Raw genomic sequence first — 10,919 nt, 5'->3', positions numbered from 1 at the left:
GTCGATCTACAAATGATTATTGTGTTTTCTTCGTTCAAATCTTATTAGTTGGAGTTCCAAGAAACCAAACATGGTTGCAAGATCTATTACGAAAGTCGGGTATTGTTCTCTTGCATATACCACTACAGATTAGATGGTTTATTTCTATATTTCGTGGATTCAAGTTTTCATTATGTAGTCCAACAACATGTTGGTGTATAATATTTGTGTTGTGTATCTTGCAACAAAGCACATTTTTCATCAAAGATGCAAACATATCGAGATAGATTTACATTTTATTCGCAATATAGTTTTAAACAACACTTTTGTGGTTCGATGTGTATGAACATACAGGCTCTTAACTTGCATATATTCTTACCAAATGTTTACCGGCTGACGTTACATTACAACTATTTCATACCAAGCTTTTGATTCTTCCTAATGATACACTTGAGGGGGATGTTAACCATAAAGATTCAGTTATTCAGTTAGAGATGGCTAATAGCTAAGAATTGATTAGCAGTTAACTTAATCATAGTTAAGTTTGAACTACAGTTAGTTGTACATTTGAGTCCTTTATACTCCTGAGAGTCTGAATCATTTTGTCAAGAATATTAAAGGAACATTACATAAATATCTCTCTCTCTCTCTCTCTCTCTCTCTCTCTCTCTCTCTCTCTCTCTCTCTCTCTCTCTCTCTCTCTCTCTCTCTCTCTCTTCTTAATCATTTACTTATGGGCACTAATTAGCATGTCAAGCTAGTTGTTGGTATCTCAATGACCGATGAGATCTAGCTACTGATAGTGGTGGTTAGTTGCTGACATATACTCATTTATAAATAGGAGTGATTTACATCTTACTTAATATAGATGAAAGGTTGTAATTCCACAAAAGAGAATTTAATAATACTTCTCTTCTTGAATACAAATATATGCCTCATCTTCTACACTTTCTAACAACAAAAAACTAATTAGATTTATCGGCTAATCCAAAACTCGAACCTAAAAACGAGTTACGTGCACCCTTTGTTGTTTTTTGGCTGATGTAACTGATAGAGCGACTAATGAGCCGAAAGCAACTTCTTTAATACAAGAGTGGGGACACTGCTGTCTGTTGGTGCATGCTGTTTTTATATGATTGCTAGCTTTCTCATATGGTGTTTTCATCAGCATTTTCATATATATTGTCCGGGTCTCTTCTTGCCTCAGGAGGAAACTATCTTTTTTTTGTTGTTTTGAAGGGAAGACCAAATCTATTTTCCACCTACCTTTATATTTCAATGCTCAAATAAAAGACTTCCAGTAATCTTGGATCATTCCATGATCTCCAGCTGAAGGTTAGTTTATCACATAATTATTACAACGAACCATGTAATCTTGTATCCTTTTTTGTGTATAAAGAAACTTGTACGTACTTCATGACAGCCTGGATTCAGTGTTTAAAAATGGACCTCTTAGCATTTCGATATTATTGGTGAGGTTTGTTTCTCTGATGGACTGGAACTTGAATACTCCTTCAGAATGGGACTGGGAAAACTTAGCCATGTACAGCAGCAAGGAGATTGAAGTTGCCAAGAATTTGCAATTTTCCAGCCATGAAAGCCAAGAAAATGTCGTCGTCAATAATGTGGATTTTTCCTTCTCAGCTTCTGCAGATTCTTCGTCTAAAGAGACAATCAAGAGTACTTTTAGAGGGTTTGATGATTTACCAAGAGATTTCTTAGAGAAGGATGATTCTTCTTGGATAGGGGAGAATGGGAGCTTCTCTAACATGGTAGAAGAAGCATCAGTGTTATCCGGGGAAGCCATGATTGGTTTAAAGCTTGGAAGGCATGCAAGCACTTCTAGCAGTAGTAGCAAAACGGCTACAACATCTGTCTCCTTGTTTCCTACGTCGTCTCCAATGATAAAGAGATCTAGAGCATCTTACCTAAGCTCTCAATCCCCACGTTGTCAAGTCGAAGGATGCAACCTTGACCTTTCATCTTCCAAGGACTACCATCGCCGGCATAGGATCTGTGCAAATCATTCCAAAAGCCCAAAAGTTGTTGTAGCTGGGATGGAACGTCGATTTTGTCAACAATGTAGCAGGAAAGTTACATTCATCAATCAAGTACTTCGCATATTTACTTCTAAAAACTAAAATAATAAATCGATCTATATGATGATGATCTTGCAGGTTCCATGATCTCTCAGAGTTTGATGATAGAAAGCGAAGCTGTCGTCGACGCCTTTCTGCACACAATGCAAGGCGGCGCAGGCCACAGTCAGAAGAGATCCAATTCAGCTCCACACGGCTGTCCTCTTCAATGTCATGTGGTATTCCTCGAAACCAGAATATTTTAATCTCTACCACATTTCGAGTAGCACCAATTTTCATTAACATTCGCACAAATGATGAATGTAAGATTTGTTTCATTCATCTTCACTCAGATCTTTCGACATTGTTGTTCTAACTTACAGATAGAAGGCCACAGATGAATTTCCTTCTAAATAGGGCTTCAATACCTCGTCGTGATTCAGCACCACCTGAAATTAGTTCTTGCGACTTTAAACGGGAAGAGTCTCTCCTGGGTCTTGCAAAAGGTGGAGGGGTTGATGTCTTGCCACCCAATGGCGCCTTACACTTCGGTTCTGAGAGATTGATGTCTAGGAGCATGAGTCATAATGGTATGTACGCAACTTCTGAACATAGATGAACTGTTGTCATTAATTAGAACCTTTGAATATGAAGCATACCATTAAGATCCAGTTCCGTATTGTAATAATGACTTGTTGCCAGTAATATGAGTCTGAATCGGCGGTTTTCTCGCAAACTTTTTCAGATTTTCTGGCTTTCTCCTTTTTTTTCTGAAAAAAAAAATATATGATTTTTTACATATCTTTCAGTTTCAAGACCTCTGGTACTATCTTGTTGCGCAATCTAATCTTGACCTAACAACTTTCTTCACTAATAATCATTTAATTACATTAGATGGAGGTATGGAATTACTAATTAATGAGAGAAGGGACAAAATGATATTCCTACGTACGGAAATAATGCCAAGCTTTCTATTTTGGATTGTTCTAAAACATGCAATTATAATATTTCCTTCATCAAATCCATGATTATTTATTTCCTCACTACACGAAAGACCGAGCTTCATCCACATGGGTAGTAGTGCAAGTGTAATACGTTCTTTATCATAAATAAATAAATAAATAAAAAGATAAAAGAAGAAGTGTAATACATGATGAATATAATGATGAACTGTTTTTTTCTTGATAAACTGTAACAGGTATCGATGCAACTCCTAATTCCATGCTGTCTGGAGATGTCAGGCATGCTTTCTCTCTTCTGTCAACAAGTTCTTGGCCTTCCAACTGGCCTGAAGAAGCTTCATCATTTGATCAATTTGAGCAATCAAACAGTATCAGCTTATCACAGCCGGGAATGCCTTTGGAACTGCAAAATACTACCAACGCCACTCAACTCCAGAACTTTCATTCATTTAGATCACCTCGTGAATTTGAACGGTTTTATTCAAACTGCAACTGATCTTGATTTCTCCAAGCGTCTACCACCAAGTATTCAGTCATAGAATCAATAATCCTTCTTATCTATAAGGGAAATTATTTGCACACTTGATCTAAGCTGGTTCCATAGTACGTAGATCGAAATTTTGAGTAGCATTACAGTAAATAGTCTATATATTCTGAACCCCATTTATAACTCCTTCAAAACGAAATTCCATTTCATAGGCCTAACTCTTGATCATGCAAGAATAAACAAAGCTTGAAAATATCTTTGAATTTAGTACACGTGTGGGATCGCTTTCAAAGGCATCGAGGATCCAAATGGTCTCGCTATGTGCATTCAAGGGAAGAATGAAACACTTCTCCTCTTTCTTCAGAACAAACTAAAACATATACCAAGAGCCTTATATATCCCTAGCCCATTAAGTGGAAATTGAAGAAGAAGGCATTCAAGAACATTTGTTGCGGAAAAGTTTATTTCTTTTTATTGATCGGTTTAGCAGCAAGCTTTTGCTAGGGAGTCATTTCTCTGAATCGGTGGTTCGCAGGTAAATCAAGTATTCCCCTCTAGATGTTGATTGGTAGTTCCAGTTCTGTTCCAAGTGGAAATAGTATACCTTTTTTTTTGGAGATGGGGATGATTTAGGAATTTAACTTGTAGTATCGTATGGTTTAATTTGCTTGATATTAATAAGTAGTGATCTTACTTTTACAGTTGAGATATTTAATGGTTTCTTCCGGCCGTTTCATTTTGTGTCCTTTGGTTGGTTTATGTTGTCTAGGAATGTGTTTCATACTTTCACTCCTTCTTTCTTGGATGCATTTACTATAGGGTACCGTGTAATGATGATTGTAGCTACTTTTTGTTACTTTGATGACAAGTGTTTTTGGTTTGGCCGTGGCTATATCTCCACTTTTTGTTTTTTTTGTTTATTTTTTATTTTTTTTTTGCTGTCATTTTCATGTAAATCATGATGTATTTTTCTTTTAATTAATTTCTTTTTGTCTTTATAAAAAAATGTTTCTAAGGCCGTTTAGGACATCCACAATGCATTGAACTCTATACAGTTCAATGGATTGCCACATAATTTTTTTAAAATCCATACAACTCAATTATTATTTTTTTCTACAATGCATTCAACTCTATAAAGTTCAATAGAAAGTTATAAAAGCTAATTTATAGTATATATTTAAGATTAGAAAACTTTTCTTTTTCCTATTGAAGAGTTCAATGGTCATTGCACTCCAAATCCATTGAATGCTAAGGTGTCATTTCACTATGGTAGAGATTCATATATTGAATAACAACTAGACATGCAACTTCTTTCAACTCTCTTATTGAGCTCACCATACTGGATGCTCTTAACCCCATTTAATAGATATTTTTTTAATATTTTTTGGTTGAATAGAAACTATAGACTATTTGATTTGCACAAAATAAAAAAGTTTTTCCAGTAAAATATATCTTTCTAAAAAAACAAAAAAAAAAATCATATTTGTACTTCAAACCTTGCATCTTTCTTTCTTTGATTATTATTTTTTTAAATAATATTTTTTTTGATTTCTTGCTTTGAGTTATTACTTTTTTATTGGATTTACATATTAATGAATATTATTTATAATATATAATATTTATGTATTAATAAATATTGTTTTTTTGGATTATTAATTTCTTTTAGCTAATTTTGTTAATTCATTTTGGATTAATTCTTTTATTTTTACAATACCACCACCATCTTAATTTATTTTTAAAAAATCCATTCATCCCATCATTACCAAACATGAATCGGGTTAAGAATCACACGTTGGATTATTAAAAAAAATAAATAAAACAAAAAAAAAAACTGAAATGGTTGAAAGAATAACAACGTAACATCAATTTAAAAAAAATAAACTAAAAAAACTAATCGGCATTCTATTTGGATTTTAAGTAATTTATGTTTTATTATTTTGTATGACAATTTGTATTTGGATTTTTAAATGGTTAATGTGTAATTTAGATTTTGTATCACATTATAGAATAACAACAGGGTAATATTGACATTTTTTTATCATTTAGCACAGTCAGTTAGATGTACAATCAAACAGTATGGTTTCTTTCCGAGAAACTTTCTCAGACAGCACCTTCCCAAACAACAACTATCAAACAGAGCCTTAATGTATATGCTTGTGTTTGGGCTGACTCGTTGCTTCTACAAGATGATGGTAGCGATAGTGTCCTTTTACCATTTGTCAATGGGATAACCATTTTATTTTCAAGAAATTGAGTTGTCGACATTAGCAAGTTAATCGACAATAGCCTTGAATCATTTCCAAATGTTGGAAAACTTTTGAGAGGAGATGTGTTGAACATTTCTTCAAGGTACACAACACATGTGTTTTTGCTGTCATGGAAGATTTTCTCAAGATGGGTTCAAATCTACTTACTAAGTGGTGGCATCGGTCGGTTTCATGAATTTTCTAGTAAGTCTTTATATCAAAGGAATATAGGTGATAAATGATAATGGAATCGTTTGATTTTCATTCCATGGGAAAGGTAATTTATAATACAATTTTTAACTAAGGCTATACATAGTGGAATTGGAAGGGAGCTCGGTATGTTGACGTGGACTTGGCACACACCACAGGTTACGAGCCTGCTAGCGTTCCACTAGACTGTCTAGAGTAGTCTTTGGTCGTCATTTATACTCCACTAGATGATTGGACATCATAAACATCGAGGCCTCTCATTATTTATTTCATCATCTATATCATTTACCCATCTTTACCCATCATAATTATATGTATAACATATATATACAATTTAAATCAAATAAAACATGTATACTTTGTTCAACCAGAACAGAAATCAAGAACACAGATAATATGCATGTATAGCATGTAATTTATATTAAATACTTTGTATCTATGTGTAATATGAAAATAACTATGCACTCACTTGTTAAAGTGATGCTTCCAAACTCAGACAACGTTTCGCTTCTCACAATTCTATTTTCCTTCAATGAAACCCAGTATCATTAACACTAGAATTTAAACTAATATTTATTGCGACTATTTACGAGTGATATCGTTTTATAAGTGTTAAACAATACTTTTCAACCACTACGTACAGACAGGGGCCAAACAGAAAACACCGGAGGGCGGGACCATTTTGGCATTATAGCCCTTCTGAAATCCAACAACCCTATGCCGTGAGTAGTAAAAAGATGTTATAATAACACTTTCTATATTATATTTTATAATATATGTATTGTTTATAAGTTCATAATAACTATAATAAACTTAAACATAAGCTATACTTAAAGTAGGGTAAGCATAGCTCACTTACTAGGAGGTTTAACTAGGAACTGAGCTTTGCAGGGGCAGAACTTACGAGTCAAAATCTCTTCTTCTTGGAGCCTTCTGGCGCTCCGGGACTCGCCTCTTAGCACTTGGGAAGTACTAAGGGTTAGGAGGGTTTTAGAGAGAAGTTTGAGAGAGAAAGAAGGGTAAAGGTGTGAAAAAATAAAAGATGTGTGCCTCTATTTATAGGCTAGAAATTAGCTCAACTCGGCGAGTTCTGAGCCTCCAACTCATCGTGTTGAGTGCCAAGTGTCACCATCTGGTGGCAAGGCGTGGGGAGGAAGCAATGGTCAAGATTGTGCCACATGCCACTCGTAGGTTACTCCAAAAACTAATTATCTTCTAAAATCCATACCTTTTGTATATGAGCTCCGTTTTTAGCGTTATTTATATATGCGTGTAGGTGGTGACGTACTATACACTTTTGTTTATGTAACACCCAGTTTTGAAAGTACTCGGTTGTGGTCTCGGAAGCCAAAAGATAGGAGCGATTCGTTTTTTATGGGTCTCGGTTTTTATTCAGAAGGTTTTAGGCTTGGGTGTGGCTAGGAGCGTAGGGCTTCTCGCCGCCTTTTCATGGGTATAAAGTTTGCCGGAAACGGACTTAAAATGAAGGAGTTATGGCACTTTGAAGTTATTGTCAATTTTAGCCACTAATAGAGTTTAGTGACAAGGCAGCCCCATGCATGCAAGGAATGCATGTGTGTGTTTAGCTAGGTATGTGCGGCGTAAGTTGGGTGATGCCCAGCGTATAAGGTTATATGGTCGCAGGTGCGGAGAGGCGTACGCCCAACATTCGCTCAATGTCCCTAAACCCTAATTTTTATGGTATGTCACTATATATAGAACATTATGCCCTCAAGGATCAGCCTCCTTCTCACCCTTAGACAGTTTTCATGAAACCCTAATCTTCTTTGAGTGTTCTTGGGGCTAAGAAGACCATTAGATATCATTTTGGGGTTGTGGACCCATTTTCCAAGCAAGTGAAGAGCATAGCAAGGTGGGGGGGTCAAATGAGAATCAATAGATCCAAGATTGTGGTTCCATTTCAGGTCATCTTGACGTATAAAGTCTAAAACATTCCTCAAGTATGCTTAGATCTATGTGAATGGAGTTTTTGGACCTTTTAGGTCCCAAGAATGGACCTTTATGACTCAACTCGATTTCTTGGTCCAGGGTTGCCACCCTTAGTGTCATATGAGTCCCATAAGCAGTAAAGTTTCAATCTTTAGGGTTTATTTGTGACCATGCATGAGATCTAGCCCTTTCCATTGAAGTTTGTTGTCACATTTAAAGTTTGGGCTCATTTGGTGGGTTGCAAGCCACCAAGTAATCAACTTTATGGATTTATACGTTGAAGAGGACAAGGATCTGTAATTGTAGCTTTTAGAATAGAATATTAAGCACTTAATGGGAAAAGTAGCTTAATAAAAGAGTAAGCTAGGCGTACATGCAGGAACGCACAGCGTACACCAGTACGCTTAGCGTACAGAGGAGTACGCCCCGCATACTCATCAGTTATGGGCTTGCTGCGTTTTGGGCCTCAGGTTGGTCTAAGTAGTGCACTTTGGGTCTTTGGGCCATAGTGGGCCATCAGAAGTCAGATGTTTTGGGCCAAGAATATGTTTAGGCTTAGGGTAATGCCCATTAAAGGGATTGGGCCCAATTTAGCAAATTAGGCCATTACAGGCCACTAATGAGCTTGGAAAGCCTAGCTAGTGTTGGGCCTTTTGTATTAATGGCTTTGGACCTTAGATATGGACCAAGTTAGAGTAGGGGTAAAATGGTCATTTTACCCTTAGGATGATTATTGATTTGGACTAATTTTCATTTTGGGTAATGGTAGCTCGGAGAGTCGAGAAACCAGCAGTTCGTGGATCCGCCAGCTAGCAGCGAGAGGTATATTTGCAGAGTTCTACAGTTGGCTTGTGAGGTGAGTCTCCATACTGTTTGTATGGGTCGAAGGCACCAATGTCGGCCCATTTAGTTTATGTATGATAGGAAGACCCAGGGGTTCACCCTAGGCATTATGCATAAAAGACCAGGTGGCTGCTTCTGGCACACAGTATGATATTATGTATTGTAGGAAGACCTAGGGGTTAGCCCTAGGTAATATGTATGAAAGACTAGGAGGTGGCTCCTGGCACACTGTATGTCATTATGTATGAAAGACAGGTGCTGGCTTGTAACACCCATAAAAATCATGACAAATTAGAAGTTTAAAAAACATTTCAAAACCATTAAATCATTACAACTTGTTTTCAAAATGTATAATATCAGAGTTTTTCCATGAACATAAACAAAGCATGAGGAGTTGTACGATCAAGCCTTCACCTTGTCATGATCCCCTGATGTACCTGAAATAGTAAACTAAAATTGTAAGCCTGAAAGCTTAGTGAGTTCCCACAAAATACTCATACCCACAACAATACACATATAATCAGAAACAGCATACTATGGGTCCAGTCAACCATCGGGTTGGAATACCCCAGGCCCACACCCAACAGGTTGGGATGCCAACATACTATGTGTCCAATCATCCTCGGGTTGGAATACACCAGGCCCACAACCAAAAGGTTGGAATACCTACATACTATGAGTCTGGTCATCCTTCGGATGGAGTACTCACGGCCCACAACCAATAGGTTGGAATTCCCAGGTCTATTGGCTTACGCAAAAAGTAGATAACCCTCGACCGCCAAATGAACATGTGCACATATAACAGATAATCACATAACATTCTATAGAAAACAACTGATCTAACGGATCATACCACATAGCACATAATACCATCTTATCTACCAGGATACCGATCTAACAGATCATACCACATCCCACATAATATTATCTTACCCTCTAGTATATCGATCTAACAGATCATACTAGCATAACATAACCATATAACAATCCAAAAGGCCAGCCTTGGTGTCTTAGACCCTTTAGTATAGTGAGGATAACTCACCTAGCACTGCTGAAGTTCCGCAAATAAAACTCCAACTACTGTTTGACAGATTTCCAAACTGTCAACATCAAACAATACCCAATTAATAATTGGGTTCCAAGCCCAAGGTCCAACTCACACTCAAAAGACCCAAAAATCAAGTAATGGGCCAAAGCTCAACATGTTTCCCTGTTTTCCAAATTGGGCACAAACCTTTATAAGGTCTTACCATAAGGCCAAACCATTTAGTCCAGTCCAACATTATAAAGGCCTAAACTATGGCCCATCTATGGCCTAATTTTCCAAATTAGGCCCAAACCTTCACATGAGCCTTACCCTAAGCCCGTTAAATTATTATACTTCAATCATTAAAGCCTAATAAAAAAGCCCAAATCAAGGCCCAAGTGAACTTAGGGTTTCCACATGAAATGATGATTAGGGTTAAGTGTTTCTTACTTAACTCATTAAGGACTTAATCCATTAATTCCAATATTGCCTTAGGTTAATTTGCCAATGATTATTATTTAATATTTTAAGTTTAATAATTAATTCTCATGCGGTCCCGATCAATCCCAAAATTAGGGTTTCACATAAAATGACAATTAGGGTTAAGTGTTTCACTTAACCCATTAAGGACTTAATCCATTAAGTCCATCATTCTTCTAAATAAATCATATTGTGTGGTTGGGCTTAATACACAATCCATTCAAATGGCCCAAATGTGGGTCCCAATAAGTCAAAACCTATAAGTCCAATATAAGGGTTTTCTAAACCCTAATTAGGGTTTCCAACCCTATCTTAGCCCAACAGTCCCCATAGCTAGGTCTTTTGATCAATTAGGGTTCATTAGACCCATTAGTCACATGTTTGGGATTTTAGATCAATTAAGGATTCATCGGGCCTATTAGATTTTATTAGGCCCATTAGTTTTATTATGCCCATTAGGTTTTTAGTCCCCTTGTCCAAACGTCTCAAACGAGTCCAAAACGCAAACAAGGCACACTGCCACCCAACACGGCGGCTAGTGGCGGCAGCCACCATCCTATGGTGGTGGTTTGACTTTTTATTTTCATTATTTCATTTTTTGTTACAATGTACAATGCTAACCCCAAAGACCACACACACACTAATACAACACACACA

General features: G+C 36.6%; 1 protein-coding gene across 1 annotated transcript; it reads left to right on the top strand.

The window, feature by feature from the left end:
• Nucleotides 1-740: 740 nt before the first annotated feature.
• LOC145011406 (squamosa promoter-binding-like protein 3) lies at nt 741-4,504 on the top strand. The gene is made up of 5 exons (XM_078970113.1): nt 741-1,314; nt 1,403-2,069; nt 2,158-2,296; nt 2,441-2,647; nt 3,256-4,504. Exons 2-5 carry the CDS (start codon nt 1,470-1,472, stop codon nt 3,513-3,515), a joined length of 1,206 nt encoding a protein of 401 aa, XP_078826239.1. The 5' UTR covers nt 741-1,314; nt 1,403-1,469; the 3' UTR covers nt 3,516-4,504.
• The last annotated feature ends 6,415 nt before the right edge of the window (nt 4,505-10,919 follow it).

Source organism: Lactuca saligna, chromosome 8 (assembly GCF_052625555.1).
Source record: "Lactuca saligna cultivar CGN05327 chromosome 8, ASM5262555v1, whole genome shotgun sequence".
NCBI classification, from domain to species: domain Eukaryota; kingdom Viridiplantae; phylum Streptophyta; class Magnoliopsida; order Asterales; family Asteraceae; genus Lactuca; species Lactuca saligna.
This window is presented reverse-complemented; position numbering and strand designations above follow the sequence as displayed.

Coding starts and splice junctions, on each gene's coding strand:
- LOC145011406 (XM_078970113.1), top strand. CDS start 1,470: ATGGACTGGAACTTGAATACTCCTTCAGAATGGGACTGGGAAAACTTA. Junction 2,070..2,157: donor TTTGTCAACAATGTAGCAGG/AAAGTTACATTC, acceptor TGATCTTGCAGG/TTCCATGATCTCTCAGAGTT. Junction 2,297..2,440: donor GTCCTCTTCAATGTCATGTG/GTATTCCTCGAA, acceptor TCTAACTTACAG/ATAGAAGGCCACAGATGAAT.